At 60.5% G+C, this 24,243-nt stretch overlaps 6 protein-coding genes across 6 annotated transcripts; 4 read left to right on the forward strand and 2 right to left on the reverse strand.

Moving 5' to 3' along the window:
• Nucleotides 1–112: 112 nt before the first annotated feature.
• On the forward strand, nt 113–2,520 carry DED1_2 (RNA helicase). Its single transcript, XM_047986381.1, has 3 exons — nt 113–739; nt 819–2,008; nt 2,084–2,520. The coding sequence occupies exons 1-3, from the start codon at nt 337–339 to the stop codon at nt 2,174–2,176; spliced, it is 1,686 nt and encodes a 561-aa protein (XP_047842362.1). The 5' UTR covers nt 113–336; the 3' UTR covers nt 2,177–2,520.
• Nucleotides 2,521–3,625: 1,105 nt separating this feature from the next.
• Nucleotides 3,626–7,572, forward strand: JDV02_005120 (uncharacterized protein). The gene has a single exon (XM_047986382.1). It carries the CDS (start codon nt 4,236–4,238, stop codon nt 7,326–7,328), a length of 3,093 nt encoding a protein of 1,030 aa, XP_047842363.1. The 5' UTR covers nt 3,626–4,235; the 3' UTR covers nt 7,329–7,572.
• On the reverse strand, nt 7,390–10,533 carry JDV02_005121 (uncharacterized protein). The gene is made up of 3 exons (XM_047986383.1): nt 9,433–10,533; nt 7,588–9,370; nt 7,390–7,534 (listed from the first exon to the last, which is right to left on the reverse strand). Exons 1-2 carry the CDS (start codon nt 9,868–9,870, stop codon nt 7,727–7,729), a joined length of 2,082 nt encoding a protein of 693 aa, XP_047842364.1. The 5' UTR covers nt 9,871–10,533; the 3' UTR covers nt 7,390–7,534; nt 7,588–7,726.
• Nucleotides 10,534–11,764: 1,231 nt separating this feature from the next.
• On the forward strand, nt 11,765–14,309 carry JDV02_010854 (uncharacterized protein). The gene is made up of 2 exons (XM_047992593.1): nt 11,765–13,107; nt 13,177–14,309. The coding sequence occupies exons 1-2, from the start codon at nt 12,444–12,446 to the stop codon at nt 14,133–14,135; spliced, it is 1,623 nt and encodes a 540-aa protein (XP_047842365.1). The 5' UTR covers nt 11,765–12,443; the 3' UTR covers nt 14,136–14,309.
• A 2,975-nt stretch (nt 14,310–17,284) lies between these two features.
• On the forward strand, nt 17,285–21,575 carry JDV02_005122 (uncharacterized protein). The gene is made up of 6 exons (XM_047986384.1): nt 17,285–18,334; nt 18,399–18,526; nt 18,581–18,645; nt 18,705–19,025; nt 19,087–20,323; nt 20,379–21,575. Exons 1-6 carry the CDS (start codon nt 18,143–18,145, stop codon nt 21,154–21,156), a joined length of 2,721 nt encoding a protein of 906 aa, XP_047842366.1. The 5' UTR covers nt 17,285–18,142; the 3' UTR covers nt 21,157–21,575.
• JDV02_005123 (uncharacterized protein) lies at nt 21,495–24,129 on the reverse strand. Its single transcript, XM_047986385.1, has 3 exons — nt 23,333–24,129; nt 22,586–23,220; nt 21,495–22,531 (listed from the first exon to the last, which is right to left on the reverse strand). Exons 1-3 carry the CDS (start codon nt 23,643–23,645, stop codon nt 22,460–22,462), a joined length of 1,020 nt encoding a protein of 339 aa, XP_047842367.1. The 5' UTR covers nt 23,646–24,129; the 3' UTR covers nt 21,495–22,459.
• Between the last annotated feature and the right edge of the window lie 114 nt (nt 24,130–24,243).

The raw sequence follows: 24,243 nt of genomic DNA on the forward strand, positions 1-24,243 counted from the left end.
TTCTGGCCCTGAGCCCCAGGGCAGCCAGCCCCAGCGGCAGACGGGGGAGCCTTTTACTAACCTCACCGGCCCGCTCCAAGTTGGGCCGATTCCGCCTGCGCCAGCGGCACTCAATCCCGCCAGCCACCTCGCAACAGGCGATCGAGGTGGTTCCCCACCTTCCATTTGCTTCACATCCCAGACGCCTCCGCCCCTACCTCTGCCTCCTAGCTGGCGACCTCTCACCCCAGCATCAAGCCGTTGCTGCTGCGATAGCTCTCAGGCCGTTGCCCTCGCACTGATACACGCCCACATATACGCGCGCGCGCGCCCACCTGTACCCTCTCGAGCTCCATCATGGGCCTCCTCGAGAGCCTCGACGCCGGCGTCACCGGCCTCGTCGGGCAATGGAACACCTACTCGACCGGCCTGGTGACGCTGCTCGTCGCCGTCGTCACCTACCGCATCATGTCGGCGCGAGAGCCCGATGTCCACCCGATGCTGCTCGCCCGCCAGGCAATCCCCGCCACGGTCCGCAACGAGGGCGAAAGCGCCGTCTACCGCTCCCAGGCCGCGCCCCACGGCATGCCCCTCAACACCGGGCTCAACGTCAAGGACGCCGGCGCCTCCAAGTGGTCGCGCGGCCGAGACGGCGACCTGCGCGACGTCTGGCGTAGGGCTGCCTCGGGCGGCGAGGACGGCGCCAGGGGCAAGATCCTGACCGTCCACGGCTCCGAAAAGGTCGTCGAGCACAAGCTGGGTACGTGGCCGGCGTTACACAGACAAGATTGGGCGGCTGCAAGCTGGGACTTGGCCATTTTGAGCTGACCGAGATGCAGAGGACATCAATCGGCAAATAAACATCATCGGGCGCCACATTGCCGACCAGGGCGGCATCAAGGTGGCCATCTACCTGCCCAACTCGATCGAGCTGCTCATCACCCTCTTTGCCTGCAGCTTCTATCCGAACCTGACGACCGTCCTGATCCCCTTTGATGTCTCGAGCGAGGAGCTCGTCTCTATGCTGCGCCGCTCCGCCGTCGACACCGTCGTCACCGCCCCGGGCGCCTTCCCGTTCGATGCCGTGGTGAAGGCGTACCCGTCGCTGCGCCAGCTCATCTGGGTCGTCGATGAGGGCAGCAGCCACATGGACTGGAACGAGGTGCCCGAGGGCACGGGCGGCAGCGTCAACGTGGCGACGTGGCAGGACATTGTCAATGACGCGCCCGCCGCGGTTGGAGCCGAGCTTCCCGCGGTGAACCTCGACTACAACCCGCAGGACATGGTGACGTTCTGGCAGTCCAAGCAGGGCCAGCTCGAGGAGATGGTGCGCTTTACGCAGGCCAACCTCGTCGCCGGCATCGCCGGCCAGATGGCCGCCATTCCCACCAAGGAGAGGCTGAATCCGTCAGACCTTTTCCTGCCCGCCGACTCGCTGACCAACATTCACACCCTGGTACTGACCCTGACGGCCCTGTACTCGAATGCCTCGGTTGCCCTGACGTCTGTCGCCGGACGGTCGCCGGACCTGGTGCTGGCTACCCGGGGCGTCGCCCCGACGGTGGTGGTCGCCAGCCCCGGGACGATGCTCAAGGCCCACGCCGATTCCGCGGGGAGGCTAACGTCGGCGCTGGCCAAGCTGTCGCATAGCCTGTTGAGCCGCAACCTGACGCAGGAGGGCGTGCTCTCGACGTCACATCCCCTGGCGTCGTTTTCCGCGGGGGCACGCCCGGCCATTGGGACGACGCCGGGCAAGCTCCGTGTGGTATTCGTCGCGGACCGGGCCGGGGCGGACTCGCCACACCTGTCGCCGTCGGTACTCTCGGACTTGCGCGTCTTCACAGGCGCCAGGGTGGTCTACGCACTGGCGGCGGCGAGGGTCGCGGGAGCTGTGAGCCAAACGGCCTTTTACGACTACCGGACGGAGGCCAGCGGCAAGGGCCACTTTGGAGCGCCACCGACCAGCGTAGAAGTTTTCCTGAAGGACAAGGGCGCATACAAGACGACCGACGATGTAATCGAGGGCGAGGTGAGTCGATGCAGACACGTGCCCGTTGGGGCCCGAATCGCAAGACCTGGCCGTTGAGCTAACCGGCATTTGCAGATCGTCGCACGCGGCCCGTGCGTTTCGGGAAGCGAGGTGAATATTGGCGTTGTTGGACGCATTATGGACGACAACACGCTGGCGTATGTGTGAGGAAGGCAAGGCGATATGCTGGCCGAGCAGGGCGCTACGTGTGGCTCGAATACCTACATGGCTCGATGTAGGAACAGCGTAGTGTACTCGTAACGAAGCGCTGCGTGGTGAGACGGTTACAAGGTGCCTGACATGCGTGGTGTAGTCCGAAAAGTGACGTTTGGCCGGTGAAGCTGCGGACTGAGTGACGTCGCGTGACAGCGATTGCCAGCCAGGGCGACCCGGGACCCGTGTTGGTGGGTCGAGTAACCCGCGTGGGCCGTGTGGCAAACAACTTTTACCTTGCAAGCATGGCCTGGCCACAGTCCACCAGGGCATAGTTGTGGCATTGATGGCTGACGGCTTTGGCGGGAGCCCGTGCCCGTGGCATCCGCTGCTGTGGGGACGAGGAGGGGTGCAAAAGTTAATTGACGACGGTGACGAGGTGGTGGTGAGAGAGAAATGACATCCACCTTTGTTATTAGGGGTCGGTCGGCGGAAGGCCTCGGAGAGCTGTGACGGTGATTTGAGCGGCTCGAGGCGAGATATCTCTTAGTGCCTACTCTCACTATAATTACCAAGCACTTGGTACGTGCTACGGCAGGTGCATGCCGTGAGTGAAACCTCGACAAATTGGCCGTTCTTACAAAGTACTAGGTACTAAACTACTAATCAACCCACTCGACAGGACAGGGGCACATTGTGTGATTGTTTGGCTGGGCGAGGGGGGCCTCAGCCAGTCCACATGCGCACCAGACCAATCGGACAGCCTGTGGCCAATCCGCAGTGTGAGCGCCCGCCTGGGAATCGGGACGGACGGGCCAGCGAAATGGTCGCCGCTAGGAACGTTTGCACGGGCACTTTCTGGTGCACAGTAAAATCACAATGTCACGGCTGTGTCGATGTGGGGGTTTGATTGATGATGAGCTGTAATAAGACAGGTACCTTACCTTACATGCAGTACCTTAATATCTCAGGCAGAGAGAAGCACAAGCAAGGTACATACTGTAGGTAGTACCCGTAGTACCACCACCATCACCGCTACTTAGTAGTGGTGATGATGCGAACGGCAAGACGCCAACCGTCGCGCGCGGGTCTGCAGAGTCATTTAGTTAGTTGCTTATTAGTAGCAATCTAGTTAGTCGCGCCTACCCAAAAGTCAGGCGGGCCCCGAGCCGATTCAACATTGCAACGGCTTGCGGCGGCCGGGCAAGCAATCAGGGTGGCGGACTTGACAGACATTGGTAGACAAGGACAGGCAATAAGTTTGTTTGCGTCGTCGCATGTCCAGACCAGTCCGTCTCCTCAGCAGGGCGCCTTTTTTTTTTTTTTTTTTTTTTTGCTGACGACTGCTGATGATGGCTGGAGCGAAGCCCGCCACCACCACCTGCAGCAGCACCACCATCAGCTCCCCTCCCCTCCACCTCCACCTCCACCTCCACCTCCATCCAATCCATCCCCAGCTCTTTGGATCTGACATGCTTCGGGGTCCCAGACGCCCGACCACACCCTTGATTTTATTTTATTCTATTTGTCCTGCATTGACTTAATTTCCATGGCCCAGCCGCCACCTCTGCCTGGCCTCTCGAGACGTACCTACATGACAAACATTACGTGCCACAATCATTCACATACATACCTCCTCAGCTTACCTCCTTGGATCTTCCGCCCAACCGTCTCGCGCATAGTATTCCCTTCACCCTCCGTCGCTCACCGTCTTGCCGACACTGCTACATCGTAGGCATCGCTGCGCCATGGATTGAAAGACGATACCCCCCCCCCCCTTGTTGCCGTTGTTGTTTTCTCTTTCCCCCCTCCTCCCCTCGCGAGACCTTTCCCCCGATCCTACGTGCAAGGTCCGCCCGCCGCCTGCAACGGTGACTGCTTGGCACGCCAGTCGGCTTGCTGGGGGGGTTACGACGTACCTGCATTAGGGGTCTTGTGCTGGCGCGCGCGCACGCGTCCCCGTCCCCGTCCCCATCCCCGTCCCCGTCCGTGTGTCTCACGGCCGCCGCTTCGAGCGAGAGAGGGGTCCCCGGTTCGCCAGCAGGTCGACCGATCGTCAGCGCCCGGCCCCTCGATGAAAAAGATTTCCCAGATCCTCACGGCGAGGAAGCGCCCGGACTCGGAGCTCGAGGGCGGTCGGAGCAGGAGCAGCAGTCGCAGTCGCAGCCGCAGCCAGACCAGGAGCCGGAGCCGGGGCGGTGGCAAGGACGCTGTGGGAGGAGGAGGAGGAGGAGGAGCGGGCGGCGTTGGTGGTGCTGGCGGCGGCGGCGGTTTCGATGCAACAGAGGTGCATCAGCTCCCGTCACGACGCGGTACGCCCGTCTCGCTGGCCAGGCAGAAGAGCGGCCTGCTGCTCGCGCCGGCACGCGCCATGTCGACGGGGCGCATCATAGCCGATGCCGACCAGCACACCGACGACCTCCTCGATGGCAACCGTCTGAGCGATGACCATGTCGACGACGATGATAATGACGACGACAACAGCAGCCGCCGCTGCAGCATCTCGCGACCACGGCATCAACGACGGGCTCGACAGCCGCCGCCATACCGCGTCTGCCCCATCTGCGCCGGCATCAGCTTCCCCCAGCTTCTCGCCTGGCAGCCCGGCAGCCCGCGGCCGTGGATCCCTCTCACCCACGTCCTCGTCCCGCCGCCGCCACTGCCGCCCTCGCCGCCCGCCTCCACCGACGGCCGTGGCGGCGGCGCCTCCTCCTCTGCCGGCCCCTCTGCCTCTCCCTCGCCCACCGCGCACGAGCCACCGCCGCCGCCGCCGCCCCACCCGCGATGCCCTTACTGTGCCTTCTTCCAGGCCATGTTGCTGCTCGACGCCGCCGGCGGCGGCACGTTCACTCCTTACCTGCGCATCCGCCGCGCCTTTGAGCGTCTCGGCGGCGTCGGCGAGCGCCACCCCCTGGCCGGCGAGGTCCTGGGCGAGGTCATGACGCGCAACAAGGCCTTGCCGTGGGGGTATATCATCAGGGCCGCCGAGGACGATGGTGACGTCGGCGACCATGCCCAGCTAGAGCTCTATACCTCCTCGGGACATGACGGGCTTCCCCCGCGCATACGCGGCCGCACCGTGACGCCCCTACTGGACCACAGGGTCCCCAAGTGCTGGCTGGACTACTGCAGAAGACATCACGCTGACAAGCCGTGCTGCGAACCCAACGACGGACCACCCGTGCCGGGGCTGAGGCTTGTCGACTGCGAGGACAAGCGCGTTGTCTGCGTCGACGATATTGACGGTGATGAGCCCGAATATCTTACCTTTAGCTATGCATCTGACGAGCCGGACGGCCCCAGTGTATCGTCACCCGACCACTACCTGCCAGAGAAACTTCCGACCCTCTTTGACGATGCAATAACGTTAACCACTTCCCTCGGCTTCCGCTACCTATGGATCGATAGGTTCTGCCTCCCCGAACCGGAGCTGCGCAATCAGCGCATCCTCCACCTCGATCTCCTCGGCGACATCTTCTCTCGCTCCTCTCTTACCCTCATCGTCACATCCGGTGACGAATCTCACGATGTCGACGCAGGCATCCCCGGCGTCTCCATCCCCCGTCCACAGCAGCTCTCCATTCAGACCCCCGCCGGCATCTTCACCACCACGCTCCTCCGCCCGGACATCGAAATCGCCACCTCGCCCTGGTCCGCCCGCGCGTGGACCTACGAGCAGGGCCTCTTCGCCCGGCGCCGCCTCGTCCTGACGCCGTCTCAGGCCTACTTTCAGTGCCGCGCGCTGCACTGCCACGAGAGCATCGCCCTGCCGCTGCGCCTGGCGCCTGGCGTCAACCTCGGCCGCGTCTTCCCGCCGTACGCGGCCCCGCCGCGCCCCGCGCAGCTCCAGGACCAGATCGGTGCGTACATGGCCCTCGAGATGCCACACAACAAGGACCGCCTCGATGGCTTTAGGGCTGTGCTTCGCGAGTACGCGCGCCTGCTGGGTCTTGCCGTGGACAGCTTCTGCGCGCTGCCGCTCTTCCATCCGGATGCCTTTGTCAACGTCAACGTCGTGAGCCAGACGGACCGGCTCGCCATCGGCCTTGGCTGGACGCCGGAGCGCGCCCTGACGCCCGCGCAGTCTCTCATCGACGGCGACCTGCCTGAGCCGGGCTACGCCCTGGCCCACGACGCGGCCTTTCCGTCGTGGACGTGGCTGGCCTGGGCGCCGCGCGAGGAGGCCAGGCGGCGCTCTGCTGCTTCGGGGAGCACGGCAGCGGCAACGGCGGCGTCGGTGCAGTTGACCGCGTTCCACTTCAGCCTCCTCGGCGAGGCATCCCCCATAGTGGACGGCGCCTGCTCCGCGCCGGGCATGGAAATCTCTGTGGGGTTCACCGACGGCGCGGTGCTCTCGTGGGAAATCGACGGCGACGCCATCGGGAAAAGGGGGGAGAGCGCCGCGTTCCTCCGCGTGGGGACGTACTGCTTCGACATGACGGTGCGGTGGCGCGACAGCAGCAACTCGTTTGTGCTGGACGACGGCGGCGACGACGAGACGGTGAGGCTTCCTGGGTCCATCGCGGCGACCATCTTATCGTGGGTCCGCGCATCGCCGCCCTTGCCGCCGCCGGCGCCGAGCTCCTCGCCCTCGTCCGCATCGTCATCCACCTTGCCGCCTTACAGTCCCACGCCCGCCGCCGACACCCACGCGCACGGCCACAACCACGCGCACGACCACGAGCAGCCTCAAGGCCACCACGCCCTCGTCGCCGTCCTCATCTCCGGACGCAACTGGAAACTCCCCGTCTCCTCCACCGTCGCCGGTCCAAGCAGCGGCAGCGGCAGTGGCGGCGCCGCCACGCTCCTCGTATGCCACCACCGCGACTGGGACCCCGCCGCGCCGCTCGTCCGCCTCGGCGCCGTGGGCCTCGCCTTTGGCGCCTTTGCCCCGGGCAGCAGCAGGCCTTCTCCTTCTTCCTCGTCTTCTTCCTCGCGCCACCACCCGCGCCGCCCCGCCGACGCGGTCCTCCGCGGCGTGCGTCCCGGGCAGTGGGGCCGGGCCACCAGCAGTAGTAGTAGTGTCCTCGACGACGGCGGCAAGTCCGCTGCGTCCGCTGGTGGGGGGAGCAGGAGGAGCAGCGGGACGGCTGCAACCACCGCCGCCGGCGCGGGTGGTGAGACAGGGGAGATTGAGCTCTGGCGGCGCGAGCTGGACCTGTATTAGACGGGGGAGAAAAGAGCCCCAATGATTGCATGAATATTGGTGTTGCCTCGCAGGGAGGCCGCGCTTTGGCTTTCTTGTACCACCAGCTGATATACAATGCACGACGAAAACTACAGACCAATGATACGACCGTTACACAGAGACAGAGCTAGTCACACGCGGATTTGGCCTTGTACTAGCACGCGGGGGGCGCATGTTTGCAGTAACTAGTAATTTCGAAATGTCAGACAAGCGATTCGAGACAGTACTTCGTACGTACGAAAGGGTATCCCAGCGTTGATTTGAACCGGTTTGCTCATCCCCTCGTCCGCTTTCCCGACCACCACATACATGGCCCTTTTCGCAGCATTACAGTCTCTCCCCATAGGCGACAGCTAAAATCTGCCCGCCTCGGTCGGCTACTGCGCCTCCAAGATGGCCCTTTTGGTCATGTCATCGTGAATCCAGCCCACGATGCGGCTCCCAACGTCGCCGACCAGCTTCTCGTAGTGCGGCCCGGGCGCAAACAGTCCACAGTGAGCGCCTACCTCGTCCATGCCGTCCATGTACACGTCCACCCACGTCGTGTCAGGCACGCCGTTCGTTTTGCCAGGCAGATTGCAGAACTTGCGCAGTTTCTTTGGCTTGTCGCCGCCATCCACTGCCGCGGCGGGCTCATCGATCACGCCTCGGGCCATTGCGGTGTCGTCGACATACGTGCCGACAACGGGGTTCCCGGCATGGCCCTCGACAGCTTGCTTGGCCTCCTCGAGTTTCTTCTTCTCCTCCTTGTCCAGGCGCATCTGTTCCTTTTGCGCCTTCTTCTCCATTTTGTCTGCGTCTTTTTGTGCCCTTTTGCGCCGCTTCTCGAGAAGCTTGTCACGCTCGCGGATGGCCTTGGCACGATCCTTGACAGCCTGAGCGTAGTTCTTTTGCATGCGTTTCGCCTCTTTCTCCGCCTGCTTGCGAGCGTCTTTGTCGGTAAGGGCGACCAGGTCTGGCAAAGTAGGCTGCTGCGGTTCCTCGGGAATTGGTGGAAGTACTAACTGGTCTGGTTCGGTCTCAAGACGTGGCTCTGGGTCAGACCTCGGCTCGAGATCTGGGTCATCCGCCATTGGAATCGGGTCAACGTCTTGCATGGACAACATTGAAATGCGAGCCAGTTCGCGTGGTGGGGGAACATCGTCGAGAACCCCTCCGTCCAAGCTGCTTGACTGGTTTTGTCCTCGTGAAGAGGGCGATTCGGGCTCTTCGTCCGCGGGAGCTTCGATGGAAATTCGCGGGGTTGAGATGCTGGAACCCGAAGCGCGGCGGCTATCTACCTCTATATCTAGAAGCGATATCGTTTGGTGCGGCTCTTTCGATACCTCGGGTGAGTCCATCTCAGACCCTGGAGCAGCCTCGCCCAGAAGACTTGGGCTGCCTGGATCCAAGTCATCTGAGCAAGATGCACCCGGCGACGGCGCCTTCGGCACCTTTGGCCGACCCGAGGACAAGGTATAGTAGTTTGCGAAGCGCACCCTCGCGTATGCCGCCGATGGATGGCCATCGCTAATTGCCTGCACCTCATCGACGTTTTCCAGTGCGCGCAGTCTATTGTATCTCGTGATCAGGCTACGATAGTCGGCAAGGCAGCCGCCAAACTCGAGGTGGGAGACGACATGATTTCTGACGGCGTGGAAGATACCCTCTGACTTGTGCTTCGAGGCAAAGTTGGCGATGCGCTTAAAGAATGGGCGTTCTCTAAAGGGTTCATCGTTCCAATAAGGAGGGTCATAGTGGGGGTCGTCGTTGCGCCGCATTGATGAAGATGTGAAGGAGGAGGCGGCAGAGTCGAGGTGTGAATCCATCGACGGTGTCGGGGCCGGTGATGCGGGAATCGACGGAGGGGACGACGGCGCACCGTCGTGGGCTTCATCAGATGATTTTGCGGCTGGCTGAAACAGGCTAGAGATGCCCGACACAACGATACCAGGGTGAAGACCTAGGAAAGGGGAGTCCAGAGACAGAGTTCCTATAATCTTGTGCTTGAAGGCCTGTTGATGGTAGGGACTCTTATTGGGCTGACGATACGAAGAATTGGTCAACGATGTTCATGGCCAGCCAGTGACCAGGGTTCACGTACCATGAGGACCACCTCTCCGGTGAGCAAACCACCCATCGAGTGCCCAACGAGAATGACATCAGTGGTCGGAGACTCGTGCGGCTCGAGCCAGGCGCTAAAGTTATCGCGGGCTACCTCTATGGCCTTGTATGTCTTGTAACGAGGGTAGATTTTGGAATGGATCATATGGGAGTCTGCAAGTAAAGTGCGCAGCAAGGCATGGACGTGAGCCGGAAAGGATCTGAAAGACTGGTCATTGCCGTAGAAGCCATGAATGTAAACGACGAGCAATGTCCGGCGTGCATGGGGCTCGGTGAGGGAGGGCACCAAGGACTGCGTCGAGGAGCTGCGGGGATCGCCGTGAAGGAGCTCGAGGTGGTCTGGAGACGTCGAGCCGGCATGCGGTGCGTGGTCCGTTGCTCCTGAGGCACGGGGCGGGAGCGGCGGAGGGGAGGCCATGACGATGTCCTCGGCAGCCTTCTACGAGGACTTGTTGCTATATAGGCAAGGTTCAGGAGTCAGATTGAGACCCTCGAGACATCAGCTGGGTCGCTTGACAGCGGGCTGGTCCATGTCTCAAACTGGCGTATCTGCCGCGAAGCCTGCCTGCCTGCCTGCCTGTCTGTCTGTCTGTCAATCAGGGATGTTCGCAACGATACCAGTGAATCACCCAGATCGGAGCGGGGATGGCGACTGTGGACGGCCCGACGGTTGGGTTGTTGTGGCCTCCTGTGCTTCCTTGTTGTGTGCGTTGGACGACTTGGAGGGGCGGACGGGAGGGGGGGTCCCACCTCACTCAGGGCCGCGCGCTTGTCTCATCAGCGGGAGAGATGGGGACCAAGTGGCAGGCAGGGCAGGGGTCAGGCAAGGCACCTCAAGCAGCGGCTTGCTAAGCTTGTTTTCCATGCTGCTGGTGCTGGTGCTTGTGCTTGTCCTGGTGCTGCTATAATTGTTGGCCCGACCCACGCCTCTCAATGGTTTGTTTCCGGCACACTGGGGAGGCTTGGGAGGCTTTGATGGTCCATGTTCAAAGCACGCAAGTGTTGTATGGAAGTGCCTACCTTACCTATTCGTGCATGCAGCACGGACAAACACCACCAGCCTATGGTGCCTCGTATCGTGCGGGTACGGCGTCCCCATCGGAAGCTGCACTCATCCGCGTGGCTGCCACGTATTGTACAAAGCGGGCCGACAAGCGAAGGTCCAGCGTCTTGTTCCTGCTCCTGGTGCACCAGGGCGGTGGGTTGGACGAGGCGACGCTGTGGTGCTCGTGAGGGGCTTCCTGTGGGCTGCATGCGCGGCGTCGTGTGAGGCCGGTGGCTTTGACCCTGCACAATTTGCGTTGGCTGCACAAGGCCTTTCTTTGAGAGGGCACGCGAGAAGCTGGCCGCGGCTGTCTAGATGGATGCAAACCTGGAGAGGGCAATGGAATGGGCGTGCGGCCGGCCAGTAGCATTTGGCGTTGGTGCGGCACTACTCGCGCAAGTGCATACCAGCAAGGGGGAAGGGCTGCGTGGGTGGTGGTGGTGGTGATGGTGGACAGTCGCTACTATAAGATACGAGCAGGTACCTAGGTACCTAAGTAGTAAGATACAAAAGGTAGGGTGACGGGCGCTGCAAGGCACGTCAATGGTGCGTCCCAATCCATCAAAACTCCATGCGCCAGGGCTGCACAGGACTTCCAATCCAGGCACCGTAAATCCTAACGTTACTGAGGTGAGGTAGCAGGTCGGGCACGCTGCAAGAAAGCATTGCATTTGACGTGCCCCGTCGCGCCTGCCTCCACTTGCCAGTTGTCCTAGCGCCTGCCTCCCCGCCTGCCCACCTGCCGCCTGTGGATGCACAGCAGGTACGGAAGGTCCATGTTAGGTACGAGCATCTCAACCACGAGTACAGGTACATAGGCATGTATTTCCATCGCGATCAGGATGCCCCATAGGCCCCGCTGGTGCCCCGTGCCCTCTCGACCGCGTGCCTGTAGCAGCGCCAGGAGCTCGTCGCCTTGCAGTGAATTGGATGCAGCAAGCATCGTGGCAGCTTCCATGGCTTCGGGGACCAATTCGTTGACCTCGACTCGTGTGAATGGATGTGCCAGTGCCTCAGTACCTGCACAAGGAACCTTGCCTAGCTCGGACCACCGACACGTCCCATTGGCCACAACACCCCTGTCAGCGGTCCCCATCCCCTGTCATGGATGGACCCGACACTTCTTGGCCCCGCCAGAAGCGAAATGAAGCTCCGTGTCGGCGCTGGCCAGGCGTCGGCCACAGCGCCCAGACGGGCTTGATGGGGGCCTCATTTCATTTCCACAGGCGGAACGCTCAACCCATCGTCTCATTCTTCTCTTCCAGCAATCGAACTTGTGTCGCTCGCTGGGGTGGGCTCGTTCGTCTGTCGTTTCTCGTCCGTCTTTCCCTGCCCCCTTCTTCCCTCTTTCTCTCTCTCTTCCCTTCTCGCGCCTCGCGTGTCTGTGCATGCCATCATCGCCAGCAGTCTTCGACTGCTTCAATTCGCGCGTCGCCGTCGCTCGCCATGCCCTCTGTCCTCTCGTCGGCCGTCCGGCGTCACTGAGGAATCAGAACCCACTGGGCTGTCAATATCCCCACGAGCCCGTGCTGGCCCCAACGCCGAACAACAAAGTCGCCGCCGCAGGCCCGCTCACCGCACGCAGTCTTTTTTTTCTCGCCCGCCAGCCCGCCCGCTCTTTTAGCAACCCTGCCTGCATTTCGTGGCTCGCCTTGACTTTCCCTGTGCAGACAAACTTTGCTTTGTCTTCGCCGTATCCTGTCAATCACTTGCTCCAATCGACAGCGACGAGTGGCCGTGATGATGATGATGACGACAACGCGCTCGAGCTTCGAAAAATAGTTTCTCATATTCGATCGTCGGCCCTCGTTCCTTAGCCAAGACAAGGCCCCGCCCCCCCCCGACCTCTCACCACCACTGGGCCTCGTCTTTGCGGATACGATCGTCGCCTGGCCGCGAGGCACACGGTCTGCACTGCCCACCGCCGCGTTGTCACTACCGTCACCATGACTAAACCCTCTCGCGGGCCTTCACTCCTTCAGGCCCGTGAGGACGCTCGCTCTCATCCGCATCCGCACTCTTTATTTCATCGTCATCGCCAGCCAGGCGACCCACGCGCCACGCCGCAAACACACCACGAACACCATCGTTACCCACACCAAGCAGCCGCCGACGACGGGCCTTGTGCCGAGCACGAGGCCGACGACACGGCCCAAGCTTCTTCGACGGCGTTTGCACACGACATCGGCGGCGACGTGATCCAACGTGACGGAGCGTCCCACGCCCCCGGCGTTGACACCGTTGTCAATGTCATAAAGGACCCAGGTAGTCCATTTGTTACTCGCGTCGTTCAGACCGTCTCACTCGTTCACGTCGTCGACCCCTGGGGCTCAGCCTGGGAGACTCAAACTGTCCTCGGGCCGCCCAGCACCATCGTCGTCGATACTTCAGGCAATACCGTCGCCGTGTCTGCTGCCGGTGTTCAGGCCACCATCGCCGCCTTCGGCGTAACGCCGAGCACTGCAGCGACCACGGCCCCGCGTTCTTCGGACACCGGCACAACGGCGCCGTCTACCACGATATCATCTCAGGCGTCCAGCCTGACGTCCGCTCCTTCGCACAGCGCATCTATATATCCCACCATCAGTGGGCTTCGCAACGGAACAAACAGTAAGTTCTGCTGCGGGCGGCTCCGGTAGATTGTCGCCACCAATTGTCACCACTAACAACCTATCCTAGCCGTCGTTCACGGGAACTCTTCATTCGTTCATTCAAATGCTTCAGCCCATCGAGTTTCAGCGCTCTCCGCTGCCGCATCGCTCTCCTTCACCTCCACGAGCTCTGACTCGTCCACCTCGGAGTCATTGACGGCGACGACGACCGGCTTTAAGCGTTCGACGACATCGATCAGCGCTCACTCATCCACCACTACTACCTCATCATCCTTTTCCCTCCAAGGCGGAGGTTTCGTAGCAACTACGCTCGCGGATGGAACTCAACCATCTCCCACATCTGACCCGGGCACCCCTGCTCCCAATAACCTGACTCCGCAGCAAAAGCAGGTCATTGGCGGCGTGGTCGGGAGCATCGCGGGTGTCGCATTTTTCGCCCTCCTCATCTTACTCGCCATCAAGTACAAGCGGCGGAGAGATGGACGACAATTGATAGGAGAAGGCCATCCGGGTCAAACTGCGTCACGGAGTATCTCCGGCGGGGATGGTGGTCCCGGCACCTCAAGGACCATGGCCGAGAGGTCGGGTCCCTCCGCGGCGGTCACGGCTGCACTGGCCACATTAACGGGGAAACGAAATGCAAACAAAGCAGCTTCACCCCCCGAAGGGACGGAGCGAGGTTTCTACCGAGTGTCGGGCAGGAAACTAACTTCGGTCCTGCACACGGGCGGCGATGGATACTCGGATCCCAGAGAGAGCACCATCAGTGGCAGCTCAGATTACTATCGGGGCTCACAATCATTCGATCCCGCAACTGTCCAAGCCGGACATTTGGCGCTCGGCGTACCGATGCGTCCTGTCAGCGGTGTGCCGGTCATGCGTTCTGGGCCTGCCCGCGTCCCCGTCACGGAAAACCCTTTCGACGACCCGACCACTCCTACGTCACCAATCGACATGTCGGCTGGGAACGTGGCCTCTCGCGAGAGCCCACGGGCGCAGGGGTCGAGATTTCAAGAGGGAATTTGACGACGATTTTGATGTACATTTCTTCACCGCATCTCGCGCAAGCCGCCTGTGCCTTATTCATGGCCCCTTTGGGGCTGTTGCCCTATGACGAGCCATCTCCGCGACATCACTGGGCGTTTCGACGGCGTGTTTATTGCTAGCTGAAGCGGGTACAATCAGTTGAATACAATGAACAGTGTCTTCAATTTGAAGACAACCTGCAAAACATTGCCCCATTTTGTGAATGTGTGACCTGTAGATTGATCTTGAAACGTAACTACATTTTGGCTGAGTGTTTGCGAGGGGCGACGATCTGCTCGAGTCCACGGCTGGCGCGCGCTGAAAGACCCTTCTTTGACAAGGGCCTGCAAGTGCTTCGTACCGTACTGTAAGTGCCAATACAGTACAGTACCAATGGCCTCGCGGAGTGCGTGCCACACGTTGGCACCGTTCGACTTCTAGAATTTGAGGCTCTGTGCTCCCTCGCCTGCTCCCCAGCCGAGGTGGCTCTAAATTTAGGCAGGGAGTCAAAAATAGCGCCAGCCTCAACTACGCCATGCTGACTGTTGAAATGGCTGGCGGAGAGTGCCGGGTGGCGGCCACACGATATACCTACGCACCCGGCGCCCAGAGCAACGAGGGAGCCGTGCGGCGCCCGCCCGCCCTCTTAATCACGACGTGGGCGGGATGAAGGCACGAGGAGCGATCTAGACCCACGTTTCGAGCAAAGCATGCGAAAGTTCAAGTGAGGCGGCCTTGACTGAGAAAGAGAAGGTCCGTTTCGTGACTGACTGTTGACTGTTGTAGCCTGAGTAACCGCGAGCGGTGCGCACGGCCTTTACTCGTCGCAATGCTGGCTTCTTGAGACGGCAGTGAAACGACTTACGACGAACAGGGTGGTGAGCCTCCCTCCGTGCCGCCCAGGAATGACGCAGCAGTCTGGGGTTTGAGGGGCTGAGAATTGACAAATCTCGGGGTCCAGCCCGCTTTTCTGCACCGCCTCCCCGTCGACTACGTACGTCGTAGCGCGGGGCCGCAGGTAGGCAGGCATGTAGGTAGCAGGCAGCGGCAGCGGCGGCGTTTGGCGGAGCGGAGTCTGAGCTTCGTGGGGCGTGGCCGTGAAAAACGCGACAAATAAGCCATGATGATGACTCGAATTGCATACCACATAGTCTTGCCGCACGGCACAGTATACCTGTCAGCGTTGGTCAGAGATAGATCAAGCTTGCCAAGCCCCTCTCGGGACGGTTAAAGCCGATTTCATCGGACCAATACTGCGGAGAATACCATTATCGGCTGCAGAGAGACTCGGAGAGATGTCCATTCCGCCTGAGCAGTTCCTGACAGACATGGGCGGATTGTGCCAAGGCCGCTGCGCTCGCTCTGAAGCACATCCGAGTCGAGACCAGGGTATCATCAGCACACGCGATGACTAGGAGCCAAGCAGCATGAAAACCTTGACCACCGAACGAGCTGGCGGTGCTGGCCGGTGTTTGAACGCTTTGATATTCGTCATGCCCTCTGCAGGGGCACTCGAGCAGGAGAGCGGTGCGCTGCGGCCCACGTGCGAGACGATTCGGGCTAGCCAAGACAGGAGATGCAGCGACATATCACGATCGAATCGTTGCACGATTGGCTAGACGGGCTGTGGTGTTTCGTGGTACTTTACTGTCTCGGCGGATAAGGAGCGTCAGAGAACGAGGCTAGCCCCGGAACACGGCATCTGCCTTGAGCACGTCAATGGCTTCAGGTTTGGAGATGAACCGGAGACGATGCTGGCGAGGCCAGCATCTTTGACCCGGACCAATGGTGGGTCTGAAACCAAAGAACCTAAACTCGTTCATCCGACACTCATTTTAGTGGGTGGATGGCCCGGCGATGTCTTGAAGCGTCCCTGGCGCATGATATAGACTCTGGACGGCAGGTCAACGACTATGGGATTTGGCCGGGCCGTCACATGGCGGCTGACGGCACTGAGATCTGATGTAGGAACACAAATGCCCACGCGCAGAAGACACACGGGATAGCGCGAGTGGTCGCGCGTACTCACCGATACCAGAGAAGATATGATGTCAAGCCGTCGATTTTGTTCACGTCTCAGGGCGATGAGCCAAAACATCAAACAGCCCCAAGGTGGCTAGACTGGGTACCATTGTCGTGGCAGGTACCAAGTTAGATGCCCGACCGCCAACTCGGTGGACCCATGGCAGGGAGAAAGTCAAGACATCCCGCAAGTTCTCTAGGTGCAGATTCGCGCCGTGAAGTCAAGGTGGACCCTGTCGACAGGTGGCTTGCAAGAGAGTGGTGCGGCCGTGCGTCTGAGAGGCCACCGACGGAGAACAGGCGGCCTGGCCCAGAAGGGGGTTAGAATCGTCGTCGGTCATGACCACCATCCATGGACTGACCATGCTCCACGGATGCCGACTGCGCCTCCACGGAGCGCGCGCGCGCATGGCCTGGGTCGCGGGCTCCTGCTAAGAACGGCCGGCCGCCGCGCCTGCACACGCGGCAGGCGAGGTGATTCCGGCTGCTGGGACGGTCACTGCTTGGGGGCGCATCGCTGACGGTAAATGGCTTTATATAGGTGTTGCGGCGTGAGGAGAGGCAGCGCCGTAGAAGAAAATAGAAGCGCGGGTGGAGTGATTCCAGTGCACGCTTGGATGGACGGGATGTCGGGACGAAGGACGTCCCTTGGTATCGCGGCGCAAGGCGTGTGAGACGGGAGCTGCCTGCCTGAGAAAGGTACACCAAGCCGAGGCAGGTGCGGCGAGGCAAGTACTAAATGGTTTGTCAAGTTGGAAGCCAAGTCAAGGCAAGCCAAGCCAAGCCGAATCGCAGGACAGGAGAGCGCGAGGCAGGTCAGACCAGGGTGCGGCAGGTGCGCTCCTTCCTAGTGGTGGTGCTGCCGCTGCCGATTCGATGCAGACTCCAAGCGTCTTACGTTAGTGTGTGTGTGTCTTCCCCTTCTCCAACCAGACCAGAACTGACCCTGCCCGTTGAATTCCCGCCTCGCCCGGGCTTGGGAGTTCAGGTTCCATGCGGTCCCCGTCGGTCAGGCAGCCCCGGAGGCCACCCCAGCCAGGTCGGGCCACACCCAGGCCAGGCCACCCAAAAGGCACTAACTTTAGTGCCGCTCGTTCGGGCTCTTCTTCTTCCATGGAGTCGATTGCAGCAGCCGCCCGCCCGTTGACGCGTTAATAATTTGTCTTGCTGCGTCAGGGCCAAGAGTCAGCCCACCCTTTCGTCTTAATTGCCGGTGCCGTCCACGTCCTCGTCCAGGCTCGCTCACCGTCCATCATTCCCCGCGGTCTCGTTCGTTCCCTGCCCGCTTCCTGCTGCTCACAGTCAAAGCACGTACGCACGCACGCACGCAACACTTGGGCAACTCGCGCCGGCTGCGCAGACTGACGCCCTGACTGGCCCGTGCTGCCGCGATTCGACTCGGCCATCTATCTGGTACTACTACTACTACTACTTCTACTACCACCACCGAGGAACGGCACCCGACTTGTACGCAGCGACCATTATAGGACTCGAGTACTACTGCTGTTCTGCGCTGCGCAGTACTTGGTGCCCTTCAACCAACGTACTACTTACCTTGGGTGGCCGCATTGGACCTCACGGCACTAGTCGAGCAGCCTCTGGGCAGTCGATTCGTCCCCGCCACCCGCCGCTCTCGACAACGGCTGAGCGTTCTGGCCCAGCAAACCCCCCTGCTGTCGCCTCGGCCTCTGCATCACCTTACCATTCGATCCCCGTGCGACCGACCAAAACCTTGCAAGAACCGAGAGCCTGCGGCTGTGACGGCGTAAAGTCTCCACGAATACGCAGCCTTCCGCCTCGACCAACCGACCAGCTGCCCCTCGATCCAGGCATACAGCCTCGGCCAACACTTAGCCTACCGTGCGCCTGGGACTGCTTCCGTGCGGGCCGCGCTCGACGCACCTCTGGCCTTGCTCCCCTGGCCTCGCCCGTTCGTCAACGACGACTTCCAACCACGTTCGCCGCCCCCGGCTTGAGACGCCGCCATGGACCACATGGGCTTCCAAATACCGGGCATGGCGCCGCCGCCATTGCTCAATCAGCCGCCCCAGATCTTCGGGTCGTACGGCCCAGACGGCCTACCACAAATGCCTCCCGAACTGGCCTCGCACATGTTCCCCGACGCTCACCTGCTCATGGAGGACACCAATGAGGCCAAGAGACGGCGCATTGCTAGGGTGCGTCGACCCTCAACCCCAGCCGTGGTGGCGAGCGTATATGCTGACCCCGACCTATGTCTAGGCCTGCGACATGTGCCGCAAAAAGAAGATCAAGTGCGACGGCAAGCTTCCCTCTTGCACGCATTGCATCAACTACAAGACCGAATGCGTCTTTACGCAAGTAGAAAAGAAGCGCAGCCCTCCCAAGGGGTATGATCTGATGCTTGCCCACCGTCGTAGCTTTAGACGCTGACGCATCCCCAGTGCCAAATACATTGAGGGTTTGGAGAACCGATTAGGACGGATGGAGCACCTTCTGCGCCTTTCAGGTTCGTTTGGACCAGCAGTACACCGCGCGTGTGACAACAGTCACTGACCATTCCTGCAGGGCTTTTGGGAGAGGATGAAAATGGCGCCACTGACCTAGGAGAGCTGGAAAGGAAGCTCACTGAGAAGACTCGACAGGCGTCCATGGCAGCAACAGCCTCGAATCCGACGTCCCCGTCCCTAGGCACCGCCGCGGCGGAAACCACGTCGACGCCGCAAAGCGCGTTGACGTCACCAGAGCCGGCCAAGGAGAGCCACAAGGACGATAAGCGCAAGTCCATCACGCCAGCGGAGGACAGTCAAGGGGAAGAGGAAGTCGAGGCTTTGTCTGAGATGATGTGCTCACTCGTTACCAACCAATGCGGTGAAACTCGGTACATCGGTGAGTGAGCCGGAAGCAACACTATCGTAAGCACTGTGCCGTTATTGACTAGGCGACCAAGGATCTTCGTCCGGCTTCTCGATCTTCTCGCCGAGGGGCATACAATGGGTGAATGAAAAGACGGGCGACAACTCCTTCTCAAAGATGATATCTGAGGTATCGGTGGACGACCACAAGTGGACCAACTGGAAACCTGAGGTCTTTGGCGACCTCTTCCAGCGACCTGTGTTCAGAGCTCTGCCGCCCAAGCCCGAGGCCCTATCGCTTCTCAACGACTACTTTGAGAACTTCAACTGCATGTTCCCCCTCTTTCATCAACCCACCTTCATGCACCTCGTCGAACGCCAATACTCTTCCGACCCTTACCAGGGTTCGGGATGGTGGGCCAGCCTGAACTGCGCCCTGGCAATCGCGCACCGTCTCCGCGTCATGAGCAACCTTGTCCCACAAGAGGAAGACGAAAAGGCTTGGGCGTATCTGAAGAACGCCATGGGTGTCTTTTCGGAACTAGCAATGCGTAATACGGACTTGCTAAGCGTCCAGGCTCTCCTGGGCATGTCGCTGTTCATGCAAGGTACACCGAACCCACAACCGACGTCGCTCCTGATCGCTGCCGCCATCCGCCTGTCACACAGCATTGGCCTGCACAAGCGCGGTACGGGTTTCAACCTGAACCCCATCGAGATTGAACAGCGCAAGCGAGTCTTTTGGATTGCCTATATGCTTGACAAGGATCTGAGCTTGCGTTCCGGACGACCCGCCGTCCAGGATGACGACGACATGAACGTGGATCTTCCAGACGCCGACCCCGAGGATAACATCGGCAACATTCCCCTAGCTGATGGCAAGGGCAAAATGAACCTCTTCCGCATCATGTGCGAATTCACCGTCATTGAGAGCAACGTTTACAAGCGCTTGTACTCCACCAAGGCGACGAAGCAATCCGCCGGAGAGCTTCTCAACACCATAGGCGAGCTTGATCAGGAGCTCGAGGAATGGAAGGACAAGATCCCCATCGACTTCCGACCCGAACATGAGATTAGGGCATCACACACGCCCCTGATCTTACATATTGTCATGCTACACTTCACCTACTACAACTGCTTGACGACCATCCATAGGATGTCGATTCATCACGGGTTCTGGACAAGTAGACTATCAAACTACGCCATCCAGGGTCTCAATGCTCGGCCGCTCAACCCAAGAATCTTTTCATCTGCCGCGCTCTGCACGGCAGCCGCGAGGGCCTCTATCTCGCTGTTGAAATACGTGCCTCAGGGAGACTTTAGCTGCGTTTGGTGAGTCTTCTACTAACCCCTATATGCTTTGCCTATCGTGCTAACACGACGGCAGGATGATCTTGTACTTTCCTGTGTCCGCACTCATGACGTTGTTCAGCAACATTCTCCAAAACCCACTCGACCCCCGAGCCAAGTCCGACACGCGGCTGATGAACTTGGTCGTGACGTTCCTGTCCATGTTGGGGCAAGAGGCAGAGCAAGGAGGCGTGCACCGGATGCTAAGCGTCTGCTCCGAGTTTGTGCGCATCGCCAAAGTTGTCATTGAGAAGGCGGAGAAGGACCAGTCTTCTCGTCGCAAGCGGAAGAACGTCGATGCCCCGAGCAAGCCGTCGGCGCAGCCAACAACGCCCAGCAAGCCTGCGAACGTGCCAGCAGCCAGTGGCCTGTCAACCGACACTCCCCGGCCAGCAACTGCGACTACCTCTACGCCGACACCCATGACCATTCCTGCTACCATGGCCAACTCACACCTCTCCCCGGGGTCGGGGTCCGATCGCGGGAGCTCACATGGGCCTGCCACCGGCACAGGGTCGTCGATGAACGAGCCGTCACCCTCCATTAGCTCAGCAGGGTGGCCGCAAGAGTTCCAGTTGCCCCAAAACGGAGACCTCGAGTCGTATAGTAACATGCAGGGCCTCGTCGGTGCGGTCCAGTCCCCTCCCTTGCCTACGGCGGCCGGCCCTTTCCAGCAGCCTCTGTTGCCGCCAGATCTGTTTGGACTCCCCGCCACGTTCGACTGGAGCTGGGCCGAGATGAGCGGCGGCGCCTATCCGACAGTCGAAAATGGCAACTTTGGCGAAGGCGATCGTGACATGGGCGGTCAGCAGTAGTGCCGCCTAGTGATGATCCTCCCCCTCACATCAGCACCTGAAGACGTCAACTTCCACCAGGCGCGCCGACGAGCATTCACGGTGGTGTAGTGCATGCCCCTCACCCCTGACGAGTTACGGGATACGAGATACCACACCTCACGCTTTGCACTCTTCTTTTATTTAATTTTTTCGTCTTTGTATCTTGAATCAGACTTTTGACATCTTTATTTCCATTTTACTGGTCGAATCTCCTCTTCATTCTTGGGTTATAGAGTCATCACGGACTGGTTTCTACTGCCGGGCGAACGTGGTTCAAGAGCATGCATGGGTAGGAGGGGCACCTACCCCGGCGGGCGGGTATGTTGGGCTCTACTCCCTGGTGAATGTGTATTTAGTGTCTAGAAAATGCTTTGTGCAGAAAAAGACAAGAAGTGGCGAGAGTAATGGAGGCCCCCTTGTGAGAGGCATGTGCGGTGACTACACATGGTCGGCTATCCGAAGCTGACCGACCATGACCTTTGCATGGCGCCAACACCACTTGCCATGTCACCAACCAGTCAAGTCGTGACATGTTTGCATATCCGCTGTCCGCGAGCGGTTTGTCTCTTTTGTTACCTGCATCTACCTCTGCGGCTGGCGCTCAAAGTCATGGCCAGGTGAATGAAGCCCCAGCCCCCGGCGGCCGGCCCACAGAGCAATCAATGGCAGGCAGGCAGGGCAGGTCAGCAGAGGCCCCCATCCACCGGACGTGACGACCATTGCACGCATGTGCCCACCGGCCTGGAACCGCCGGGCGCGACTCCTTGTCGCCGGCTTTCACCGCGAGGAGCCTTGAAAACCACGAAAACCCCGAAAGCGCAGAGAAACACAATTCGCAGGGGGAAATAAAGACGCAGCTGCAAGCGCAGACTGCCATTCGTGAACCTTTCCGGGCCATATTTACCTATCCGCCAACGCCGTGCTTGTCAAAGGGCCAAAAACAAAAGGTGGCAAACAAGGGCCGGAACCTGGCCTCCTGGATTCAATGAGACCGAAATGCAAAGACACACAGACCGTGTCCTCTGCGTGTGCCGGGACCCCTCATGCATCGTATCATACCCCCCCTGTACATGTCATTATAACCGATGCCCGAAAAGACTTTTTTGTGACTGTTCCACCTCAGTCTTGCGCGGAAGAACCAGTGCAGTAGGCATTCTTGTTCGGTGAGCACCTTGCGTGCTGTGTTTCCGATGGAAAGCGAACGTCTCGCCGCGAGGGCGTCCGAGAGCGAGGAAATCGAATGGGTATCTCTTGGGCAGAAACGGGAAACGCAACGTCGAACTCACGCCCCAACCATGCCGGGCCCGTAACTCTGTTGACGCATGGTGGGATAGGGAGGCGTGCTCCCCGAGCTCTGTGTCGCGTCAGAGATGTGCAAGCCATCGTCGCCTCGATCTGGGACGCCCACCTTTTTGCGCCGTTTCTGCCCGCCCTCGCCCTCTCCTGTAGAGTATCCCGTATCGTCATCAGGGAACCCCTCTTGGTAGCCTTCGTAGCTAGAATCCCCGTACGACCTCTTCTTGATATTCCGCCGCGGCCTCAAAAGGTCCTGCCCCGTCGGCACCTGCGGCTTCGAACGGCCCATGGAGTTCGGCGACGCGGCCAACGGTGTGTTGGGCGCCGATGGCTTCGCAGACACGGGCTTGGACGCCTCACCGCTGCCCGGGGCGACGTCGCCCAAGACAGAGCTATCCCAAATGCCCTTGGGAATAGGGCCCTTGGCCATGGTCATGGCGCGTCCCATGGCAGACAGGGTAGCTTGCGAGAGCCCGTCGTTGATCTCACGGCCCTTGACCTGATGAACATTCCACTCGAGCTCGGGCACCTGTAGCATTGCCAAGAAGTCGGAGGGCTCGCCTTCCTTCTTCTTGTGGACATCAAAATGCCCAGCGACACCTAATCGCTTGATGTGCCCCTTGTACGTCTTGCGCAAGGCGTTTTTCTCGCCGTTTGGCTTTTCACGAGCAACTTCGGCGGCCAAGCCGGTGAGGCCGTATTTGGCGTACAGGTCCTCCGAGGTTCGCGGGTGAGGCTCCGGATGCACTAGACAGGGCAGTGTCAACAAACAATCTCCTGCTGGCCTTGCCGCGGGCGACGCCGCCCCCGTAATCCGGCAAGAGCACAAGTACAGATAAGAGAGAGAGAGCCGTCTTACGAGTTTGGCAAAGCAGATATTTATCGCCTACATCGAGATGTAGGTCCTCAATACCCAGCTTGCGGTCCTCGATGTGCATCTTCTTCTGGTCTCGGTCGCCAACGTCGTCCAACGGCCGCTTCCTTTTGTGCGGCGTCTCCTCAGACATGGCCGCGTCGTGCTGCGAGTTGCAGCCGTTGACGCTATGTGCGGGGGTGGGGAGCGTCGCGGTGCTGGTCGCGGCGGAGGCGGCAGAAAGTGCCGTCATCGGGTCCGAGGAGGTGGCGGGCGAAAAGTTGCAGGGACTCTGTGGCGTCTGGGGGTGGAAAGACATGATGGGGATGTCGCGAGCCGACGTGATGTGACGTGCCGTGATGGGCCGGGCGCGCGAGGCGAGGCGAGGCCGAAACGCGACGTCGGTGACGTGACTGACGTAGCGGGCAAGGCGAGTATTCGTCGGTGCGGTGGGTAGAGCGAGCGGCTATATGCGCAAGGCCGCTGGCCGAGGTGTCGCTGCGCTGCGATCTCGCTTCTGCTCAGGCTACCGACATGCACAGCGATTTTTTCGTCGTCGGGCTGGGGCACGCGCTGCCGCGAAGCCGGTTGGTGTGCACGGCGAGCCGGAGAGCGAGGGAGCGGCAGCGGCGGCGGCGGCGGCGGCTCGGCGGTCGCGGGCAACGAGAGCAACGTCTTTGACGCAATCGAGAGCGGTCGTAGACTGGCGAGAGAGGGTCGTGAGGGGGTGTCGCGGGTCGGGTTGGTCGCTTGACAGAGGCTGGATGCGGAGGTGGTGATGAGGGAAGAGGTGGAGTTGACGGAGGCAAGGTTGTGATGGCCTGAAAGACGAGGCAATTTCCCGGGAAGAGCGAAGGCGAGTGGGCGGCGGCGACCACCCACACTCCCGTCTCCGTCAGTCACCCACACAGAGAGCT

This window comes from Purpureocillium takamizusanense, chromosome 4 (genome assembly GCF_022605165.1).
Source record: "Purpureocillium takamizusanense chromosome 4, complete sequence".
Lineage (NCBI taxonomy): Eukaryota > Fungi > Ascomycota > Sordariomycetes > Hypocreales > Ophiocordycipitaceae > Purpureocillium > Purpureocillium takamizusanense.

Excerpts from the sequence above, each read along its gene's own strand:
- DED1_2 (XM_047986381.1), top strand. The coding sequence starts at position 337 with ATGGGCCTCCTCGAGAGCCTCGACGCCGGCGTCACCGGCCTCGTCGGG. Across the intron at positions 740-818 it reads GGTCGTCGAGCACAAGCTGG|AGGACATCAATCGGCAAATA; the intron begins GTACGTGGCCGG and ends ACCGAGATGCAG. Across the intron at positions 2,009-2,083 it reads ACGATGTAATCGAGGGCGAG|ATCGTCGCACGCGGCCCGTG; the intron begins GTGAGTCGATGC and ends CGGCATTTGCAG.
- JDV02_005120 (XM_047986382.1), top strand. The coding sequence starts at position 4,236 with ATGAAAAAGATTTCCCAGATCCTCACGGCGAGGAAGCGCCCGGACTCG.
- JDV02_005121 (XM_047986383.1), bottom strand. The coding sequence starts at position 9,870 with ATGGCCTCCCCTCCGCCGCTCCCGCCCCGTGCCTCAGGAGCAACGGAC. Across the intron at positions 9,371-9,432 it reads CCGGAGAGGTGGTCCTCATG|CCCAATAAGAGTCCCTACCA; the intron begins GTACGTGAACCC and ends TCGTATCGTCAG.
- JDV02_010854 (XM_047992593.1), top strand. The coding sequence starts at position 12,444 with ATGACTAAACCCTCTCGCGGGCCTTCACTCCTTCAGGCCCGTGAGGAC. Across the intron at positions 13,108-13,176 it reads GCTTCGCAACGGAACAAACA|CCGTCGTTCACGGGAACTCT; the intron begins GTAAGTTCTGCT and ends AACCTATCCTAG.
- JDV02_005122 (XM_047986384.1), top strand. The coding sequence starts at position 18,143 with ATGGACCACATGGGCTTCCAAATACCGGGCATGGCGCCGCCGCCATTG. Across the intron at positions 18,335-18,398 it reads AGAGACGGCGCATTGCTAGG|GCCTGCGACATGTGCCGCAA; the intron begins GTGCGTCGACCC and ends ACCTATGTCTAG. Across the intron at positions 18,527-18,580 it reads AAGCGCAGCCCTCCCAAGGG|TGCCAAATACATTGAGGGTT; the intron begins GTATGATCTGAT and ends ACGCATCCCCAG.
- JDV02_005123 (XM_047986385.1), bottom strand. The coding sequence starts at position 23,645 with ATGTCTTTCCACCCCCAGACGCCACAGAGTCCCTGCAACTTTTCGCCC. Across the intron at positions 23,221-23,332 it reads ATATCTGCTTTGCCAAACTC|TGCATCCGGAGCCTCACCCG; the intron begins GTAAGACGGCTC and ends TGCCCTGTCTAG. Across the intron at positions 22,532-22,585 it reads GGCAGAAACGGCGCAAAAAG|AGCTCGGGGAGCACGCCTCC; the intron begins GTGGGCGTCCCA and ends GACGCGACACAG.